The 23228-nt window shown below is 50.9% G+C and overlaps 1 protein-coding gene across 1 annotated transcript; it reads left to right on the top strand.

Moving 5' to 3' along the window:
• The first annotated feature begins 13716 nt into the window (after positions 1-13716).
• rab14l (RAB14, member RAS oncogene family, like) lies at positions 13717-23228 on the top strand. Its single transcript, XM_062484222.1, has 8 exons — positions 13717-13869; positions 18371-18429; positions 19232-19285; positions 19822-19999; positions 20231-20297; positions 20943-21030; positions 21375-21405; positions 22023-23228. The coding sequence occupies exons 2-8, from the start codon at positions 18378-18380 to the stop codon at positions 22198-22200; spliced, it is 648 nt and encodes a 215-aa protein (XP_062340206.1). The 5' UTR covers positions 13717-13869; positions 18371-18377; the 3' UTR covers positions 22201-23228.

The raw sequence follows: 23228 nt of genomic DNA, 5'->3' as shown, positions 1-23228 counted from the left end.
GCCTCCCAGGGACCCTCACCAGAGCCCCCTCCCAGGGACCCTCACCAGAGCCCCCTCCCAGGGACCCTCACCAGAGCCCCCCTGCCTCCCAGGGACCCTCACCAGAGCCCCCTCCCAGGGACCCTCACCAGAGCCCCCCTGCCTCCCAGGGACCCTCACCAGAGCCCCCTGCCTCCCAGGGACCCTCACCAGAGCCCCCCTGCCTCCCAGGGACCCTCACCAGAGCCCCCCTGCCTCCCAGGGACCCTCACCAGAGCCCCCTGCCTCCCAGGGACCCTCACCAGAGCCCCCCTGCCTCCCAGGGACCCTCACCAGAGCCCCCCTGCCTCCCAGGGACCCTCACCAAGACAGGAAGAAGAGGTGGCCATGACAACCCCTCCATCTGCTGCTTCGTGTTTCCTCTGCTGAGGAGCAGCACTGATCTGAGCAACATGGAGTCTGTCAATCCACGGCGTCTCCACCAACCAGACAATCAGAGCGAAGCTGGGGGGTGTTTGAAGTCAACAGACAGATGTAAACACTAAATAAGTCATCACCATGGCAACAGCAGAGTAGATCTTGTTAATGTGGTGTTGAAGATCACCAGAAGGTGGGCGGGGCCAGCAGCTGTGTGTGGGAGGGGTGTTTACCTACTGATGTGTGTTGTGGGAATAGTGAGGTGTGTGTTGTGGGTATAGTGAGGTGTGTGTTGTGGGTATAGTGAGGTGTGTGTTGTGGGTATAGTGAGGTGTGTGTTGTGGGTATAGTGAGGTGTGTGTTGTGGGGCAGGTGAGGTGTGTTGTGGGGCAGGTGAGGTGTGTTGTGTGGGGCTGGTGAGAAGGTTTAGCTATTTTCCACCTCTATTGGATCAGCTTTAGTTCTTAGCGGTGGTTTAGGAGGTCAATCCTGGAGGGATTAGCACATGCAAGTGACAGAAGGACCAGGGGGGCCCTGCACACTGACACTGGCTGGGGGAGGGAGAGGGGGGGGGGGGCTGGTAACCAACCCTCCAGGTAATGTGGGAACCCAGAAGATCCATGTTCCTGGACCTCCAAACATGTCGTCCATCTTGCTGCCTCTGTGTTGCCAATCTTATTATGAAACTTATTTATAATTCATGATTGTTTTGATGTCCTTGTTTCAAAGAGGTCCCGTGTGTTTAATGTCACCTCGTTTCTGTGGGCGACACGGCTGGTTTGCTAGCATCACTTACATTAACTACCACGTAACTAAGCACCTACAGGAACAACATATGACATGTAATAGTAGTAATTACACTTTACATTTAGGTTATATTAACTACCATGTAACCAAATAGCAATACTCAAAGTCACAACATAGTGGGTGCATTGCAAGTGCTATGTGTTTACATGGTATAACATGTTTGCATGGGAGTTAATATAGCCTATCCCTAATATGAAATGATTGCCACAGTGCCTTGAAGACCGGATGATGAGGATGATTGACTTAACTTGATGGTGAGGAAGAAGAATAGGAGGAGAGAGGATGATGGTGATGATGAGGATGGGATAAATGACATGAACTATAGCTATATGAACAGAATTATCAGCGATTTATGCTAATGATGCTAAGCCGCTAGCACAAGAATCCGGAGGGGACTAGCGAGAGAGCTTTAAAACAGCAGTGATAATGAACGTGTCCTTTAAATCCCCCTTTAAAAAGCGTTTTTTTGACATTAGGGAGTTAGATGACTAAATATTGTGTAGGTTGTTGCTTCTGAAGCATTAGCGCAGCCACATGACATGAGCAGTCACTCAGAAATATCAGTTTAATGAAAGTCATTAAGACAGATCTGTCTTATGACATGTTTGTCGGTGGTCAGATTCCCGTAATGGTTCCGCACTGTGACAGTGGTGTATCTAGACGAGAGAGTTAAGATGCAGAGATGGGCAGTGGAGGTTAAAAATAACAGATTATTTAACCAGTGGTACAACGAAGCTCTTAAATAGTGAACGGGTTAGACGTTCTTCGTCCGTATCTGTGTCAATTGAATTATTTATCTGCCGCTCTTGAAAGCCTGGCCTTGTGCCCGGCTAACCTTTCAAAAATAGACCGACCGTCCAATCTGAGCGGCGGGGTGTGTGTTGGAGCCTGGGGGACGGGCTCTGGGGCGTTTTCAGAGGCGGACTGTCATGGACCTTCCAAGCCAGGGGCTAGCCACCAAGGAGCACCACTTCCCAGACAACCTCTTTACAGCTAATCCGAGATCGGTGTTCTCCTCAGAAGTGGTACATGTAAGAGTGAAATCCCGACCCAAGACACTGACAGACAATTTGTATTCCCATCCTGAAGTCAGGGTTAGGGTTCTGGAACGGTCTTTTCCTGCCCTGCCGTCAGGTTGAACTAGTGGTCCTATGAAACAGGAGACACATCCACTGAATACGTGTTTGTACTGATTTTGGACACCCTCAGGAGAAGGAGCAGGGGAGCTGGGGGTAAGATCCTCATCTTATCAGCATGTGAACCCCCCCCCCCCCCACAACCCCCTCCCCTCTGACCCCCACAAGCAGCATCAACAGATGGTGTGAAGTCACCCCCCCCCCTTCCGGACAGCAAAATTGGCCATTTTGTCCCATGAGCCAGTAAAACGCTGGAAGGAGGCCTGATGGTCTGCTTCACAAGAAATGAATTATCTTTCCCCCCTCCAGACCCCCCCCCCCCCCTTCAGCCTCGATGCAACTTGTCTCATTGTTTGACGGCAACTGAGCAAGTTTGATCTGCGTGATGTGCATGTTTCATTGGCTTAATCCATTCTTATTCCCCACGCTCTGAATCATTCAGAGTGCTTTAATGCAAACAGGAGAAGTGCTTGCGTCCCCACAAGAAGAGCTCAGCTCTCTGACAAGGCTGGTCTGCTGCATAAGGAGACTTTGGCTTTGCTGTCCCCTCAGAGCAAAACTGCAGAGGCACATGCACATACGGTCAAACTTTCAATTACTTGATATTCGTCCATTAAAAGGCAGTTTCCCTTCCAGCCCCCGGCTGTAATCCCACAGCCGGCGTTAAGACGATCATCGAGGCTCGTGTGACAGAAGCACTAAAAGCTCCACCCCTGGAGGAGCAGGGGGAGGGAGGGTCTCACCAGCCTGGAACAGCCCTGCATCAAAGTCCCCCACACCCCACCCTCTCCACCCTCTCCACATCCCCTCTGTCCTCTCTCTCTTTCCCTGGCCCCACCCTCCACATCCCCTCCTTCTCTCCCTCTCTCTCTCCTCTCTACATGTCACTACGCTGTGTTCTGAAGTGATTCTGTGACATCACGGCCTACAGTATGGTGTACTGTGGTGTACTGGACTGTGGTGTACTGGACTGTGGTGTACTGGACTGTGGTGTACTGGACTGTGGTGTACTGTATATGGACACTGGACTGTGGTGTACTGGATATGGTGTATATGGTGTATATGGTGTATATGGTGTATATGGTGTATATGGACGCTGGAGGATTACCAGTGATTAACACTGTGGATGTGCTCGACTAGGTTTAATACACGAGACTTAACGGCCATTTCCTGTTCCTCTCCACTCTCTTCGCATCTCTCCGTTATGTGAGATGACAGATGACCAGAATTAAAGCCTTGGAGCAGAATTAACTTTTCATGCATTATGTTTTCCTCATCAACGCTCTTTTTTTTTTTACATTTCTCTTTTTTTGGGTCGATGCTGCCGGCCCCTCTTCTTCTTCTTCTTCTTCTTCTTCTTCTTCTTCTTCTTGTCCTTAATTGCAGTTTCATCAGAAAGTCTCCATGGCCGCGCTGCTCTTTCTCTCCTCTCTCTCTCTCTCTCTCTCTCTCTCTCTCTCTCTCTCTCTCTCTCTCTCTCTCTCTCTCTCTCTCTCTCTCTCCCTCCCTCCCTCCCTCCCTCCCTCCCTCCCTCCCTCTCTCTCTCTCTCTCTCTCTGTCTCTAGTAGCTCACCAGATACAGATTCACAAGGTGTGCAGAGGGCAGCGGTGTTCTCTGTTCTGTGTTCTCTGTTCTGTGTTGTGTGTTGTGTGTTGTGTGTTGTGTGTTGTGTGTTGTGTGTTCTCTGTTCTGTGTTGTGTGTTGTGTGTTGTGTGTTGTGTGTTCTGTGTTCTGTGTTCTGTGTTGTGTGTTCTGTGTTGTGTGTTGTGTGTTGTGTGATGTGTGTTGTGTGTTCTGTGTTCTGTGTTGTGTGTTGTGTGGAAATGAACACGCTGATCCACACCACTAGGACTGTGCTGACTCTGCACACTGGAGTGTTTTAGTGCCATGATCGTTCACATCCTTACTGGTTAAACTACTACACTTAGGGTTAGGGTTAGCCATCCTTACTGGGCTGTTCCTGGTTAACGGCAAACAGACAAGCCTCTGTGTCGGTGTACACACACACACACACACACACACACATGCACACAGACACACACACATGCACACAGACACACACACATGCACACAGACACACACACATGCACACAGACACACACACATGCACACAGACACACAAATACAGTACATAAACACACACACACGCACACACTCAGCACCAAAACTAACAGATCAATATACACACACACATCTGTCACACAGGAGAGATCTCTGGAAGCCCAGGTTTCATCTGATGGACTACACTCCCCTCACTAAAGTTATAACTTCCTTTTCCTGGGAGAATCTGTCGCCCACACTGTAGATTTGTGTCCTGTGAGGGACAGACATCCATCCAGCTGCACCATATGCTGCTCTGGGTGCAGGAGAGGCAGGCTAAGCCACAAAGCTGCCTCATCCCAAGGCATTAAAGCCTCTAAGAAAGGATTTCATCGTTAATTCTTGATTATAGAATTTCTCTCCAGAGCTAGCTGGGAAACACTGAACAGAGATAACCTGGATAAACACACACACCCACCCACACACACACACACACACACACCCACACCCACCCACACACACACCCACACACCCCCACCCACACACACACACACACACACACACCCACACCCACACACACACCCTGGTCACCTTCAGTGTGTTGGACTATTATTAGAAAACAGGGATTATCAATCAGGAATTAATTCAGATTATTGTGTCTGGGTTAGGGTTACTGGCCCACTGAAGAGCCACCAGCGCCTGTCCCCCCCCACCCCCCTGCTCCTCCCCCCTCCGCTCCCCTCCCTCCCACTCTCCCCCTATCCCCCTCTCCCCCCCCTCCCTCCACTCCTCCCCCCTCCGCTCCCCTCCCTCCCACTCTCCCCCTATCCCCCTCTCCCCCCCCTCCCTCCACTCCTCCCCCCTCCGCTCCCCCCTCCCCTCCCTCCCCTCCCTCCCCTCCCTCCCCCTCTCCCCCCCTTCAGTCCCTCCCCCCTCCTCCTTACCCCTACCCCTCCACTCCCTCCCCCTCTCTCCCTCCTCCTCCCCCCTACCCCTCCACTCCCTGCCACCCCTCTCTCCCTCCTCCTCCCCCCTACCCCTCCACTCCCTGCCACCCCTCTCTCCCTCCCCCCTCCCCCTCTCTCCCTCCGTTAGTGAAATTGCGGAGGAAGCTGTCGTCTCTTCTCTTCCCAGAGAGAAGAGGAAAGAGAGGAGGAGAAGGAGGAGTGTAGAGGATGGGAAGGAGCAACAAGCAGCTCACACAGTTATTGCCTGCCTGCCTGCCTGCCTGCCTGCCTGCCTGCCTGCCTGCCTGCCTGCCTGCCAGCCATCCAGCCAGCCAGCCATCCAGCCAGCCAGCCATCCAGCCTGCCTGCCTGCCTGCCTGCCAGCCATCCAGCCAGCCTGCCTGCCTGCCTGCCTGCCTGCCTGCCTTCCTGGCTGCCTGGGTAACTGGCTGACTTGCTGCCACTCCTCACAATAGACGCTTGCTCGTAGTGTGTGAGCGTGGCGTGTAAGTGTGGCGTGTGAGCGTGGTGTGTGTGTGTGTGCAGCTCAGAGGGGATCACAGTGCAGAGAAGAGAAGGCTGTGTCTGTGAGGACTTCTGGATGTTACCAGGGGTGTCCTGCCCTCTTCCCAGCCCCACCTGCGGACGTCTCACCTGGGGTGCACCTATGACTGGACATACCTGGCTGGCGCATGCGGTCGGATTTACCCTGCTGTCCACCCTCTGCCTCCCACAAGGTGAGTGTGTGTGAACACTGTTTGTGTGTGCATGCGGGTGCGTGCGGGTGGAGAGGGGGGGAGATGTGTGTTTGTGAGGATGGGTATGTGTGTACTTGTGTATATGTGTTTACTAGTACGTATACACCTGTGTATGTGAGGCAGAGGATGGGGGGATATGTGTGTTTGTGTAGACCAGTCTCGTGAAGTGTCAACAGACTTCAATAAACAAAAAAACACTTACAAATAATGAACAAGCATGATTATGATCTTCAGGTATCGATAATGCTTCCTTTGTTTGGTAAACTACCGCCCTGGGATTAATGACCCACATGGGTGTACACCAGACATCAACCAAATGTGAAAAACCTAATTTCCCTGAGGTACGATCTCAATTGATTCCTCTACAACCTCTAACCTCTTTATGCACAAAGCTAAAGATGAAAAAACAGGGTCACCACACAGTCTGTGCTTTTCTCTGTCTTATGAAATCTCACATTTCTACTGATGTTCGTCATCATTTGTGATCTCATTGAAGCTCATACAGAGTGTGCGATAATCTCAGATTATTCATCAATACACACATGTCATGTCAGATGCTTAGAGATGGGGTGAATATGCTGAGCATGAATTTAATCTCAAAACATGATACGTTTATTCACAAAGGTTTTATTCTCAGAATAATGTTCTAGCGTGTGGTGTAATGTAATATGTACCCAGATGTAATATAAAGGCATCCCTGACGCCTTTATATTACATCTGTCTGTTTAGACGCCTTTATATTACATCTGTCTGTTTAGACGCCTTTATATTACATCTGTCTGTTTAGACGCCTTTATATTACATCTGTGTGTTTAGACGCCTTTATATTACATCTGTCTGTTTAGACGCCTTTATATTACATCTGTCTGTTTAGACGCCTTTATATTACATCTGTCTGTTTAGACGCCTTTATAAAACATTTATATAACAATTGACATTTATTATTGTAATGTATCGTATTCATTTAGCAGACACCTTTATGTACAAGTATGTATGTATGCATGTGATGTACAAGTAGTGCCTATGTGAAGGACAGCAGATGTTCTAGGGTGAGAAGTGAATTTTTCTAACTGACTGTATTTTGGTGATCAGTCAAGGAACAGTCTGTATTTACCAGTACCCACATCTCAGGTATCATGCACAGAACAACATCTGAGGAACAGAGCAAAAATAACATCTCAAGTACAATATTACAAAGTAACATTGTTGATTGTCGGTTGGACCAGGAAGACATCAGTACACAGAAACCACCTTGTCAGAAATGATGCAAGTGAACGCTGCTCTTCCTGCGTCGAACATTAATGAGATCGGACAGAGGGGGGCGTGGTGGGTCCATGAATAAAAAACAACTCTGTATCTGCCTGTCTGTCAGCCTGTGTGCCTGTCTGTCTGCCTGTGTGCCTGTCTGTCTGCCTGCCTGTCTGCCTATCTGCCTGTCAGCCTGTGTGCTTGTCTGTCTGCCTGTGTGCCTGTCTGTCTGCCTGCCTGTCTGCCTATCTGCCTGTCAGCCTGTGTGCTTGTCTGTCTGCCTGTGTGCCTGTCAGCCTGTGTGCTTGTCTGTCTGCCTGTGTGCCTGTCTGTCTGCCTGTGTGCCTGTCTGTCTGCCTGTGTGCCTGTCTGTCTGCCTGTGTGCCTGTCTGTCTGCCTGTGTGCTTGTCTGTCTGCCTGTGTGCCTGTCTGTCTGCCTGTGTGCCTGTCTGTCTGCCTGTGTGCTTGTCTGTCTGCCTGTGTGCCTGTCTGTCTGCCTGTGTGCCTGTCTGTCTGCCTGCCTGTCTGCCTATCTGCCTGTCTGCCTGTGTGCCTGTCTGTCTGCCTGTGTGCCTGTCAGCCTGTGTGCCTGTCTGTCTGCCTGTGTGCCTGTCTGTCTGCCTGTGTGCCTGTCTGTCTGCCTGCCTGTCTGCCTATCTGCCTGTCTGTCTGCCTGTGTTCCTGTCTGTCTGCCTGTGTGCCTGTCTGTCTGCCTGTGTGCCTGTCTGTCTGCCTGCCTGTCTGCCTATCTGCCTGTCTGTCTGCCTATCTGCCTGTCTGTCTGCCTGTGTGCCTGTCTGTCTGCCTGTGTGCTTGTCTGTCTGCCTGTGTGCCTGTCTGTCTGCCTGTGTGCCTGTCTGTCTGCCTGTGTGCCTGTCTGTCAGCCTGTGTGCCTGTCTGTCAGCCTGTCTGTCTGTCTGCCTGTGTGCCTGTCTGTCTGCCTGTGTGCCTGCCTGTCTGCCTGTGTCTGATGCCCTCAGAGAGAAGGCTCCTTAATGTTTCATGAATCTGGTCAAAACAACAAAACCATCTCAGCTCTCGGCTGCACATCAAGTCAGCTGCACCTCAGAAGCAAACTGCATTCTTTATCTACCCCCTCTCTCTTCCCCTCTCTCTCCCTTTCTATCTGTATCTCTCTCTCTTCCCCTCTCTCTTCCTTTCTATCTGTATCTCTCTCTCTTCCCCTCTCTCTCCCTTTCTATCTGTATCTCTCTCTCTTCCCCTCTCTCTCTGTGGAGATGTGTAGACTATACTTAATGCCCCTCTGTGTGTTTGTCTGATATGACACCCTTCCTGTCATCATGCCGGCCATCCTGGTTCTACCAGACTTGATTCCAGCAGATTTTCGAAATTATTTTTGTAAGAGCATTTGGCAGGATTAGTTTGCCTACTGAAAGCTGCATGAGTGCTTGCGGTTGGATATTTAACAGACGTGCTAGCGGTCAGCTATTAGCACACAGCCAAGGCTTGGCTGCAGGCACGCAGCACCAGGATGAGAGCAGGAGAGGATTGCTGTCAGGCTGATCTCCTACCTAGCTGCACGGATTGTTGAGTTCAGCCACAGGTGTGTGTGAGGTCCAGTCTCATGAACCATCTGTTTAAACCCTAAGAGGTTTATGTTCTTTAATCTGCTCCAGACTGACAACTAGAAACACCTCGCTGGACTAAACACACCTTGCTGAACTAGATACACCTGTCTGGACTAGACATACCTGGCTGGACTAGATACACCTGGCTGGACTAGACATACCTGGCTGGACTAGACACACCTGGTTGGACTAGATACACCTGGCTGGACTAGATACACCTGGCTGGACTAGACATACCTGGCTGGACTAGACACACCTGGTTGGACTAGATACACCTGGCTGGACTAGATACACCTGGCTGGACTAGACACACCTGGCTGGACTAGACACACCTGGCTGGACTAGATACACCTGGCTGGACTAGATACACCTGGCTGGACTAGACACACCTGGCTGGGCTAGACACACCTGGCTGGGTTAGACACACCTGGCTGGACTAGATACACCTGGCTGGACTAGACACACCTGGCTGGACTAGATACACCTGGCTGGACTAGACATACCTGGTTGGACTAGAGACACCTCGCTGGACTAGAAAAACCTCGCTGGACTAGATACACCTGGCCTGTCTAGACACACCTTGCTGGACTAGAAACACCTCGCTGGACTAGATACACCTGTCTGGACTAGATACACCTGTCTGGACTAGATACACCTGTCTGGACTAGAGACACCTGTCTGGACTAGATACACCTGTCTGGACTAGATACACCTGGCTGGACTAGATACACCTGTCTGGACTAGATACACCTGTCTGGACTAGATACACCTGTCTGGACTAGATACACCTGTCTGGACTAGAGACACCTGTCTGGACTAGATACACCTGTCTGGACTACATACACGTCTGGCATTAACACTACATTCATCCACACTAAAATGCTCTGTGTGTGTGTGTCCTGCAGTGCGAGGCCTGCAGTGTTATGGCTGCAACATCATCCAGGGCCAGAGGTATGTGGACGTGGGATGTTCCAACCCAGAGGTGCTCACCTGCAGCCACTCACACAAGGGCTTCAAGCATCGTTTCTGCATCAGGACCGAGAGTAGTGAGTCCATGAGCACTGCTACACCTCTCCTGTTACACTGCTACACCTGTCCTGTCACACCTCTCCTGTTACACTGCTACACCTATCCTGCTACACTGCTACACCTCTCCTGTTACACTGCTACACCTGTCCTGTCACACCTCTCCTGTTACACTGCTACACCTCTCCTGTTACACTGCTACACCTCTCCTGTTACACTGCTACACCTCTCCTGTTACACTGCTACACCTCTCCTGTTACACCTCTCCTGTTAGACTGCTACACCTCTCCTGTTACACTGCTACACCTCTCCTGTTACACTGTTACACCTCTCCTGTTAAACTGCTACACCTCTCCTGTTACACTGCTACACCTATCCTGCTACACTGCTACACCTCTCCTGTTACACTGCTACACCTCTCCTGTTAGACCTCTCCTGTTATACTGCTACACCTCTCCTGTTACACTGCTACACCTCTCCTGTTACACTGTTACACCTCTCCTGTTAAACTGCTACACCTCTCCTGTTACACCTCTCCTGTTACACTGCTACACCTCTCCTGTTAGACCTCTCCTGTTATACTGCTACACCTCTCCTGTTACACTGTTACACCTATCCTGCTACACTGCTACACCTCTCCTGTTACACCTCTCCTGTTAAACTGCTACACCTCTCCTGTTACACTGTTACACCTCTCCTGTTAAACTGCTACACCTCTCCTGTTACACTGCTACACCTCTCCTGTTAGACCTCTCCTGTTATACTGCTACACCTCTCCTGTTACACTGCTACACCTCTCCTGTTACACTGCTACACCTCTCCTGTTACACCTCTCCTGTTATACTGCTACACCTCTCCTGTTACACTGTTACACCTCTCCTGTTAAACTGCTACACCTCTCCTGTTACACTGCTACACCTTTCCTGTTAAACTGCTACACCTCTCCTGTTACACTGCTACACCATCATCATGTTGTTCTAAGACTGCCCAACAAGTCCTCAACTCAACCTTAGCCACACCACCGTGTTCAGCCACACCACCATGTACAGCCACACCACCATGTTCAGCCACACCACCATGTTCAGCCACACCACCGTGTTCAGCCACACCACCGTGCCTTCAAGGGACAGCTGAAGTTGAATTACATAAATGCTAAATTACTACTGATATTAATTTATATTAAAATGTTATGCCCCCTTGGGATGAGCTGTCAGTTGGAAAAGCTTTTTTACAGCACACAGTACTATTCTAAATTCAGACCTGAAAGATCCAACTGACTTTATAAATGTGTTACATTTACATTTAGTCATTTTAGCAGACGCTCTTAATGCCTCAGTTTATAAAACAGCCTCTTAGACATGAAGATGAGGACCTGCTGATGTAAGATCCAGCTGCTGCTTCCTGGACAGCTGAGACAGCCAGTCACGTTAAAGAGCTGATGTGGCGCCCTGTTTCTATTGGCTCAGGGGAAAGAATGGGGTCAGGGCAGCCTGATGACAGGCTGTCGGGTGTGACGGGGCGTGTCTAGGATGAGGACAGTCTTGAAGGGGCAGCACACCTGGTTTTCTCACTAATCCGATCAGGAGGGAGTTGAAAGTAGGCCAGATGTTGTCTTCATAACAGAGTCTGTGTCCTACTCTCACTCCAGGAAAGTACTCACCCAGTCCAGATGGGACAATAGATGGGCCCATACTACTGTTCATAATGATAGGGGCCCTAGCCCCAGCCCTAACACCAGCCGTAGCCCTAGCCCCAGCCGTAGCCCTAGCCCCAGTCCCAGCCTTAACCTAACCCCAGCCCTAGTCCCAGCCCCAGCCCTAGCCCCAGCCCTAGCCCCAGCCCTAACCCCAGCCCTAGCCCTAGCCCCAGCCCCAGCCCTAGCCCCAGCCCTAACCCTAACCCCAGCCCTAGCCCCAGCCCCAGCCCTAACTCCAGCCCTAGCTCCAGCCCTAGCCCCAGTCCCAGCCCTAACCCCAGCCCTAGCCCCAGCCCTAACCAGTCCCAGCCCTAGCCCCAGCCCTAACCAGTCCCAGCCCTAACCCCAGCCCTAGCCCCAGCCCTAGCTCTAGCTACAGCCCTAGCCCTGCCCTAGCCCGTCCACTCTGGCACCTTCTGCCACAGTGTGAACATTGGACAATGCAGCATCTGGTTCGCAATTCTTGTTGACTTCCAAAACCCTCCTCAGCACAGTCAAACATTGTGATCTGATCCTGTCATCCACCTGCTGACAGAACTGTCACCATGTCCTGCTTCTGCTCTGACTGACAGAACTGTCACCATTACCTGCTTCTGCTCTGACTGACTGCTGTCTCTGTCTTCTTGTCTTCCAGCGGCTCTGGGCATTCTGCTGACGAGCGGGTGCGCCACCTCGAGACACTGCCAGCAGCAGGAGCTGCCAGGCGTGCGGATCCAGTGCTGCGACTCGGACCTGTGTAACAGCGCCACCTCCTGGCGGGTAGGAGCGCTGCACTACGTCTGCGCATTAGCGAGCCTACTTCTCCTACGGTTATGCCTGTGATGACCTGTCGCTCAGAGTAGGCCTACATGTCAAGGAACTCAACAAGGGTCCAATCCGCCGACCTGAATTTGGATTCACCCTTTATCAGTGACGTTCTGTGTCCGTGTCTTTCAGCTGTTTGTTAAGAGGCTAAAGGGAAGTTCAAGTAGAACGCTGTGCAAATAGCTTTGTCACTGTGGCTATCCGCTCAAGTCCATTTCCCAATGTCAAAAACAACAGCTGTTTCTGTTATACTTTAGCATTTATTATGCGTCTTTATGATCAGTTTTTTTAGAATATGTCAGATGCTCAGAAATAAATAATTCAATGATTCAATCTGTGCTTATCGCAAGCGTAGACGTTGTATAGCCTATGCTTCAAATGAAAACTCAAAAATGCGTATCAACGCTTAGCGGTTCTGTATTAACATGATCATGAACATTTACCAATGAAGTTTTCTGTATTTTATGATAAGAACTAGCTTACGTATGAGCTCGTGTTCTACAATCGGAGACGAGTTGGTTGTGAAGCTGATATCATCCTGTGTGGGTCGTTTCTTTGCACTTCTACTATGTATCCGTTCTCCAGAAGCCATATTGTCCATATTGTTTTTTTTTCTAATAGTTTCCTCAAGCTAAGCTTGGTTATGCACGTTGCATGAATTTATATTTGAGATTGGTCAAATGTACAATGAAAGCATGTACTGTTGTTAAATATTGTATTAAATAATTTAGTATATTTAAATATATTTTGTTTCAGATGATTTATGTGTCAAAATCCGAGGCAGAAACATCAGAAACGAATGTTCCTAGTTCCGCTGGAACTCTCCATAACCCCACTGAACTAGAACCCCGTAGTTTATTAGCACTGGCACAGTACCTCACAGTTTTAACCAACACAATGAGAACCACATTAGAAATTAGGATATACAACATCATAAAGCGGGGAAATCATACGTTTAAGAGAGAAATGTGCGTCTCAGTGAAATAAATACAAATCTGTAGCAAGAGTGCTGTACAATGCAAAATACTTCCGCTCAGAATATTTTGCCTGTTTTTGCTTATTTGGGCAACCGTAATGATCACTTGCCAGAATACATTTAAGCCTTCGAAACTGCCCCCCAAAAAAAGGTTAGTGTTTTGATTAACATTCAGTATTATCTATGCATCGCCTATCATTCAGGCACACCTGTTCAGGTAAGTTCCTTTGTGGTCACTTCATTGCTCATCGCCAATTAGCGCAAAATGCGCAAATCGCCGCATATGCATTGCCCTTTGTCCCAGAAGCCCATTGTATACAACGGAGGAAACCCTGTTCACCGCTAGCAGCCATCTTGGATAGAGATACTTCTGCCAGGATAACCTGCAGATCCCTTCTGAAGAGCTCAAGACGATATAACATTAAAAAAAAATACACATAACCCGGTAAGATGCGAAACATGATTAGATAAAGATGTACTCAAACCTGCCCGGTGTAGTTATTCAGAACAACATTGGCAATTGCATTATAATTGATAGAATGCTAAAGTTAGCTTTTTGCTAGCCTTCTTAGCTAGCTGTTATTTCTAGTGATTGCAGCCACAAGCTAACGTCGGCTAGCTGTTTATCTGACTATAAATAAAACATGCCTAACTTGTTCGCAGTAGACACCGTTTTCTACATATGGAGGAGGGATACTAGTAACGTAACAGTGGAATAATTGTCACCTGTCTCTTAGTCTGTTCTGTGTTATTTGTTAGCAGTTGCTCCTGCTATCTTGTTAGCTCGCTAATCAGTTAGCGTATCGCGTCTGGGATTAGGTGAGTAGCAAGCTAAGTCTAGCTATACATGCTAGCAAATGATACGTTAGCATACAGCATAACTAGGTTGCAATAGGTGTGTCGGGTTGTCGTCAAGACAGGCTGGGGTTTGTCATCTAGAACTAGGTGGATAACCATCATCAAAGTAGTCCGTATTTATTATCTAACAAAGTAGGAAGGAGTTTGAGATGTTTGAAGAACACATCTCAAGATGACTAACTTGCTAACCAGGTCCTGTCTTGTTATCTGTCAAAATGGATTGCTGCTGGCTAACGTCGTTAGCCCGCTAGCGCGTCGTTGGCAGGAACCTATTTGGGCCTGATCTTGGTCAATCAAATATCCTCTCGGCAGTTGCTATTTTACTAGCTTCAGATGCGGTTCACTGCCAGAAAATAGTTTATCTGTATTTGTGTTGTATTAGTTTGACATTTCCAAATCATCTTGCTTAAAGGCCAATAGCTGTCTAGCCAGGAAGCCAGCCTTTGCTATTTCGCTTTCCACATGCAATCGGATATTGCCAAGCAAGGTGTTGCCTTTATCACATCAGACAGGCAGGTACAGGCTGATGGACTGTATGGCGGCTTTGTTGTTCGTAGTCTGAAGCGCTTGGAACAAGCTTGCTAGTTAACGTGTTTGGTTTTCAGCCAAAACATACATTACTTCTCCCATGAATTGTCATTACTCAGTGTAAACACTTAATTCACACGATATTATAGTTCTGTTTCCTTCGGTAGAAATAAAAGAAGGCACTACGATGTTTGTTGGACGGTTTTGTTCACTAAACACACTGATTGAACAGGAATGTCGGTAGGCTACACGCCTTACCTGACTTTCATCACACAAATATTTATAACTTGATATTGCGCTTTGATAAGCCAATGCGATAATGCTTGCTGATATGGTCCTATACACTCCCAGTATGGGCTTCAGAATCACATTACTTTATCATAATGTAGCCATAAAAACATATATTATTTGCCAAGGCATTCTTCACAAATTCATCAGTTCACATAGTTTTCTGGTGGTTTCTGTACATCCTGGTAACATCAGCATCATGAGGAATGATGAAGATCCCAGGCTTGTGGTGACTCGTACGCCTGTAGCAGGGTTCTCATGAGTCAGAGACCTGGCCGTCCAGAATGACACGTGCCATCTCACTTCGACAACAGGAAGTCACTGTGGACGATGGCCTGAGCTCTGACACTGCTTTCTGTTTTATTCATTGTGTGTGTGTGTGTGTGTGTGTGTGTGTGTGTGTGTGTGTGTGTGTGTGTGTGTGTGTGTGTGTGTGTGTGTGTGTGTGTGTGTGTGTGTGTGTGTGTGTGTGTGTGTGTGTGTGTGTGTGTGTGTGTGAGAGAGAGAGAGACGGCAGGGAAGTGCTGAGGCTGCGATCTGGTCACATGCAGCCCGGACTCTCCTCAGCCCAAACCCCCAGAGCGACTCCAGACAGGAAATGCTCCTTCCTCTCTCCACCTCAGGAGAAGCGGCATGGCTGGCTGTAACTCAGCGTTGGGTGTTGAGCCCTAAAGCTTCAAGCTGCCCGGACACAGAAAACCCTCACATGTGACGTGTAGCAAGAGGCAGCACATGACCAGAGGGTCATGTGAGGGAAGTCAGCCAGGCCCTGTAGTTAAGAGGGGGAGGAGGGGGGCGGAGCGTTTAGGAGGAGTGAGAGGGTTGTAGAGAGGTTGCCAGCCAGCCAGACGTGGAAGGCTGGCTCCGTCATTATCATAGTTTGCATGTAAACACCACAGGCGTCAGCTTCCTGTACCCTGGGCGAGGCTGTGCCTGTTCATCTCTCCTCCACCCCCCAGCCCTCCTCTCCTGTTCATCAGGACTGTCTCCTCCACCCCCCAGCCGTCCTCTCCTGTTCATCAGGACTGTCTCCTCCACCCCCCAGCCGTCCTCTCCTGTTCATCAGGACTGTCTCCTCCACCCCCCAGCCGTCCTCTCCTGTTCATCAGGACTGTCTCCTCCACCCCCCAGCCGTCCTCTCCTGTTCATCAGGACTTTCTCCTCCACCCCCCAGCCCTCCTCTCCTTTTCATCCCAGGACAGGTCAGCCTCTCTTCCTGGGGTTGTGTTTCCACACACACTGGCTCTGTCTCCAGGGCTACGCTTGAAATATTACACATGGTTAATATCATTTATTAATATTGCATTGAGCCTTTCATCTTAAGGAAACAAATAATGGAGTCTTCAGCTGGGCTTTATGTTGCTCTGATAACTCTGTCATTTTCTCCATCAACCTGGGCTCCTGAACAGTCTGGGCTGTTTATAGCATTATGCTAAAGGTGTGTTTAAGTCTGTGTGTGTGTGTGCGTAGGATGGGGAAGTCTCTGTGTGCCTCAATCTTTTGACTAAATTACAATCCTCATGGATGTGTGTGTGTGTGTGTGTGTGGTGGCGCACCAGCAGAGCAGATGGTCCACGAGGAGAGAGGAACACACAGGGATGAGTCGTCTAGGGAACAGGAGGAGGAGTGAGAGGAGAGCAGGGAGGTCGTCTAGGGAACAGGAGGAGTGAGAGGAGAGCAGGGAGGTCGTCTAGGGAACAGGAGGAGTGAGAGGAGAGCAGGGAGGTCGTCTAGGGAGCAGGAGGAGAGGTGGTGTGCTTGTGTTGAGAAAAAGTGAGGCAAGTAAACAGGAACCAGAAAATGGTTTCAGCCTGAACATCAGGCCCCTGGCCGTGTCACCTGACACCATCAGCAGTTAAGCCATTCACTTCCTTGATATGATGTCAGAGTGTAATGTGATTGGTGCAGAGCTTAATGACCAGATGACTGTTGGAACAGTAATGTACATTAGAGACACAAAGGTGTGCTCCTTCATTTGAAAATGTTTTACTTTCGTTTTTTCCGTTTGCCAATTCACTCGACTGGTTTCCAGACCCAGCCTGTTTGTGGGGGTGGCAGGCCAGAGTGAAACAGAGTCAGGTGTCATGGCTGCCCTGGTGGTGTGATGTTTATCTGTTGCTCCTCCAAGCAGCCTGGTCCGGTTCCTCTAAGCCATTTTTATGACCATGACTGAGTTCATCCTCGCCTGGCTCCCCTGGGTTCAACACCCAGCTACACCCACCTGGGGGGTGTCTACAGCACAGGGAGGAAATGACGACAAATCATAAGGATGCAGGTTCCTGGTTGTCTGGTGTCTAGCTGGTAATGATGTGAGGGCTGTGGTAGAGGATGAACAGATGTTTGGTGGACAGGAAGTGATGTGAGGGCTGTGGTAGAGGATGAACAGATGTTTGGTGGACAGGAAGTGATGTGAGGGCTGTGGTAGAGGATGAACAGATGTTTGGTGGACAGGAAGTGATGTGAGGGCTGTGGTAGAGGATGAACAGATGTTTGGTGGACAGGAAGTGATGTGAGGGCTGTGGTAGAGGATGAACAGATGTTTGGTGGACAGGAAGTGATGTGAGGGCTGTGGTAGAGGATGAACAGATGTTTGGTGGACAGGAAGTGATGTGAGGGCTGTGGTAGAGGATGAACAGATGTTTGGTGGACAGGAAGTGATGTGAGGGCTGTGGTAGAGGATGAACAGATGTTTGGTGGACAGGAAGTTGTGAGTGTGGAGGTTTTCCCGTGGTGCATCGTGGGTAAATGTGTGTGTGTGTGTGCTGTACTGCCTCATCTGGTTACAGGGAGCCTGGTCTCCGGAATATGATTAAGGCTGCTTGGAAATACTCTGGCCCTGACAGGCCCTACATCTGTGTGTGTGTGTGTTCATTTTTTCTCTCATAAGAAGAGAAAAAATTCCCACTGCTGACCAAGTTTAGTTTCTCACAATCTATTCATCATCAGTCGGCTTCCTCATATACTGACCAGAGTGATGTGTAGCAGAGAGGCTAACCCCCCTACTGAGACTAGCTAGCCCCACTACTGAGACTAGCTAGCCCCACTACTGAGACTAGCTAGCCCCACTACTGAGACTAGCAGATTACAGGGGTTAGCTTGCTCGCAGCTGGTTGACTGGGGAGCAAATGGCACCACCCTTTTCACCCAGCCTGTAATGGCTACATTGTCTCCCTCTGACGGGTTAGTGTGTCCTGATTTGTAGTGTGTGTGTAGATAGGGCCTGCAGCACTGTGTGTTTCTGTGTCTAATATCTTTCTCTGTCTCTCACGCAGAGCCAAGATGGCGACCGCACCATACAACTACTCCTACATTTTTAAGTACATCATTATCGGTAAGTGAGCCGTGCAAAGTGACTGCCGTGCGGCTGTGGAAGCTTGAGATGGGACCAGCTAGCTAGCTGAGATGGGACCAGCTAGCTAGCTGAGATGGGGCTAGCTGAGATGGGACCAGCTAGCTAGCTGAGATGGGACCAGCTAGCTAGCTGAGATGGGACCAGCTAGCTAGCTGAGATGGGACCAGCTAGCTATCTGAGATGAGACCAGCTAGCTAGCTGAGATGGGACCAGCTAGCTAGCTGAGATGGGGCTAGCTGAGATGGGACCAGCTAGCTAGCTGAGATGAGACCAGCTAGCTAGCTGAGATGGGACCAGCTAGCTAGCTGAGATGGGACCAGCTAGCTAGCTGAGATGGGACCAGCTAGCTAGCTGAGATGGGACCAGCTAGCTAACTGAGATGGGACCAGCTAGCTAGCTGAGATGGGACCAGCTAGCTAACTCAGTCTGAGGGGACTGTGGCTCTGTCCTGAATGTGGGCTGCGCAGAGGCTGCTGATATAACAAACCTAATCTATCTAGACCTTGCTTCTGCCAACTCATAGCTACTGGTAACCTTCCACCCTAGTTAATAGGTCTTCATTCCCCCCCTCCTGTAGGAGACATGGGCATAGGGAAGTCATGTTTGCTGCTGTGTGGTGACTGTGCTGTGTGTTCTGTCCTGTAGGAGACATGGGCGTAGGGAAGTCATGTTTGCTGCTGTGTGGTGACTGTGCTGTGTGTTCTGTCCTGTAGGAGACATGGGCGTAGGGAAGTCATGTTTGCTGCTGTGTGGTGACTGTGCTGTGTGTTCTGTCCTGTAGGAGACATGGGCGTAGGGAAGTCATGTTTGCTTCACCAGTTCACAGAGAAGAAATGTAAGTACAGCCAGGTGGCGCCTCTATTCAGATGTGTGTGTGTGTATTCACGCTTCCCAGCTGCAGCTCCTGGTGTTGTGAATCTCGGGCTTGTAAAGCCAGTGTGATCAAACCAGATGCTCTGCCGTCATTCATCTAGCTTCCTGCACAACACAATCACACACAGAATGAGGCACTGTCACACACACACACACACAATCTCTCGAATGAACACTGCACTGCATGGAGGCAATTAAGAGACACACACAGCTGCTGCCTGCACAGACTGGATGTAGAGCTCTGGGTTTGTTCAAGTTGCAGATGAGGACTGAAGGATGTGTGTGTGTGTGGGGCTGTACCCCGCCTGCTCTCCCTGTGGAGCGTGTGTGTGTGTGGGGCTGTGTGTCTTAATTGCTTTTATGCAGAGCCGTAAAAGCCAAGTTTTAAACAAGTACATCAATATATGGCTGAGACACAAGCTTGTCTCGTTGGCATTTTGCTCAGAAATAATGTTGAGAGGGTGATGGAGGTGTATAACTGCCCCCTCTGCCCTACAGTCATGGCGGACTGCCCCCACACGATCGGGGTGGAGTTTGGGACGAGGATCATCGAGGTGAGCGGCCAGAAGATCAAGCTGCAGATCTGGGACACGGCCGGCCAGGAGCGCTTCAGAGCCGTCACGCGCAGCTACTACCGTGGTGCCGCGGGGGCGCTGATGGTGTATGACATCACCAGGTAACTCAGACACACACCTGCACACATGTTAGCATGGCCTGCTGTGGGGCTGTGGAGCGTGGCTCACATGTTAGCATGTGGCTCCTGGGCCCAACAGAGATCAGCCTCTCACAGCTGTCAGGCTGGAGCACTCGGACATGCAGCTGGCTGGTGTGTGTTTGGCCTTTTTTGATCCAACCTGTAGCCTGTAGTCATGGTAACATCTCCTGCTCTCGTGTGTGTGTGTCACAGGAGAAGCACATATAACCACCTCAGTAGCTGGTTGACCGACGCCAGGAACCTCACAAACCCCAACACCGTGAGTCCTCTTCTCTTCCTCTCTTCTGACTGCTGACTGTGGTGACTGCTGGTGACTGTGGTGACTGCTGGTGACTGCTGGTGACTGCTGGTGACCGCTGGTGACCGCTGGTGACTGCTCGTGACCGCTGGTGACTGCTGGTGACCGCTCGTGACCGCTGGTGACCGGTGGTGACCGGTGGTGACTGCTGGTGACCGGTGGTGACCGCTGGTGACCGGTGGTGACCGCTGGTGACCGCTGGTGACCGGTGGTGACTGGTGGTGACTGCTGGTGACTGCTGGTGACTGCTGGTGACTGCTGGTGACCGCTCGTGACTGCTGGTGACTGCTGGTGACCGCTCGTGACCGCTCGTGACCGCTCGTGACTGCTGGTGACTGGTGGTGACCGGTGGTGACCGGTGGTGACCGCTGGTGACTGGTGGTGACTGGTGGTGACTGGTGGTGACTGGTGGTGACTGGTGGTGACCGGTGGTGACCGGTGGTGACTGGTGGTGACTGGTGGTGACTGGTGGTGACTGGTGGTGACTGGTGGTGACCGCTGGTGACTGCTGGTGACTGCTGGTGACCGGTGGTGACTGGTGGTGAACAATGGTGACTGGTGGTGAACAGTGGTGACTGGTGGTGAACAGTGGTGTGTGTCTCCCAGGTGATCATCCTGATTGGGAACAAAGCTGACCTGGAGGCTCAGAGAGACGTGACGTACGAGGAGGCCAAGCAGTTTGCTGAGGAGAACGGTGAGAGGGGGAGGAGAACGGTGAGGAGGGGAGGAGAACGGTGAGGGGGGGAGGAGAACGGTGAGGGGGGGAGGAGAACGGTGAGGGGGGGAGGAGGGGAGGAGAACGGTGAGGAGGGGAGGAGAACGGTGAGGAGGGGAGGAGAACGGTGAGGGGGGGAGGAGAACGGTGAGGGGGGGAGGAGAACGGTGAGGGGGGGAGGAGGGGAGGAGAACGGTGAGGAGGGGAGGAGAACGGTGAGGAGGGGAGGAGAACGGTGAGGGGGGGAGGGAGGATGGGAGGATGGGGGGGGGGACAGGACAGAGAGCAGCAGTCTGATTCCATCTTGTATTTCTGTCCTGCAGGCCTGTTATTCCTGGAGGCCAGCGCTAAAACGTAAGTACACACACCCCTGCCCCCCCTCCTCCCCCAGGGTCCTCCCTCCATAACATGCCCCCTTCCTCCCCCCTCCTCCCCCAGGGTCCTTTCTCCATAACATGCCCCCTGCCTCCCCCTCCTCCCCCAGGGTCCTCCCTCCATAACATGCCCCCTTCCTCCCCCTCCTCCCCCAGGGTCCTCCCTCCATAACATGCCCCCTGCCTCCCCCTCCTCCCCCAGGGTCCTCCCTCCATAACATGCCCCCTGCCTCCCCCTCCTCCCCCAGGGTCCTCCCTCCATAACATGCCCCCTGCCTCCCCCTCCTCCCCCAGGGTCCTCCCTCCATAACATGCCCCCTCCTCCCCCAGGGTCCTCCCTCCATAACATGCCCCCTTCCTCCCCCTCCTCCCCCAGGGTCCTCCCTCCATAACATGCCCCCTGCCTCCCCCTCCTCCCCCAGGGTCCTCCCTCCATAACATGCCCCCTGCCTCCCCCTCCTCCCCCAGGGTCCTCCCTCCATAACATGCCCCCTTCCTCCCCCTCCTCCCCCAGGGTCCTCCCTCCATAACATGCCCCCTGCCTCCCCCTCCTCCCCCAGGGTCCTCCCTCCATAACATGCCCCCTTCCTCCTCCAGGGGGGAGAATGTGGAGGATGCCTTCCTGGAGGCAGCTAAGAAGATCTACCAGAACATCCAGGACGGCAGCCTGGACCTGAACGCTGCAGAGTCAGGAGTGCAGCACAAGCCCTCGGCCCCCCAGGGGGGGCGGCTCACCAGCGAGCCCCAGCCCCAGAGAGAGGGCTGCGGCTGCTAGTGGACCACACTCCTCTCCTCCTTCACTCTCCTCTCCTCCTTCACTCCATCATTCTCTCTCTGTTCATCTCTTCTCCATCACCTCCCTCCACCGCCCCTCCCTGCTCCACACCACAGACAGAGGGGATGGGGTGGATGTAGAAGGGTGGATGATGGAGGGAGGGAGAAATGTTTTTGACTTAGTGACTACATCCCTTTTCTGCTTCCTCTCTGTCTCCCCCCTCTCCCTCATTCTCTTCCTCCATTCACCAGTCAGCACAGGTTATCAGCTGTGAACCACACATACACAGCAGGTCATATTCATAACAAACTGAAACTACAAGCTTTTGTTTTTTAACGTTGCTTTTATAGCATATAACAGACCCCCTCGGTTCCCCCAGAGGACTAAACTCAGCCTGTATAAAGACCCCTGGTAGATGCCCATCCCCCTCCTCCCCAGCATCACAGCTGCAGGTAGATCCACCATTGTTAGTTTGGATCAAGTTTGGTTTTGCTGGCCTGTGATTGGCTAAATGTGTCCAGTCCAGGGATTGGGATTGGGATTGGACAGTAAAGGTGATGATGTAATTTATGACCCAGCAACACAGCTGGGATGTTGCTGGTTGTGTGCGAGAGACCTGTTGATGACATCAGATACAGGATTCCCCTCAAACTGCTTGTGCTCCAGCATCACAGGAGACCGTGTGTGTGTGTGCGTGCGTGTGTGTTTAGAGGGTCGGGGACCGTTTTGACTAAGTTAATGACACTTTACAGATTAGGCATTTTTTTCTTTAGATCATTAGTTTCACCTCCCGCCCTTTCTCCTCCTCTCACCTCCTCTCCCTCTCTCTCTCTCCTCCTCCTCCCAGCCCCAATCACATTAGTAGAATCTGGCTGTCCTCACCAGCATTTTCCTTGTTGTCGTATGTTGCCTTATTGTTACGATTTAATGTTAATATTATTACTGTTAAATCTTATTTTCGCTGCGCTTGCTCTATATACCGCTGTTTAGACTCCTGTCCAAAAAGAATAAAAAAAAACATTTTACAA

The sequence above is a fragment of the Osmerus eperlanus genome, chromosome 18 (genome assembly GCF_963692335.1).
Source record: "Osmerus eperlanus chromosome 18, fOsmEpe2.1, whole genome shotgun sequence".
Classification (NCBI taxonomy): Eukaryota; Metazoa; Chordata; class Actinopteri; order Osmeriformes; family Osmeridae; genus Osmerus; species Osmerus eperlanus.
This window is presented reverse-complemented; position numbering and strand designations above follow the sequence as displayed.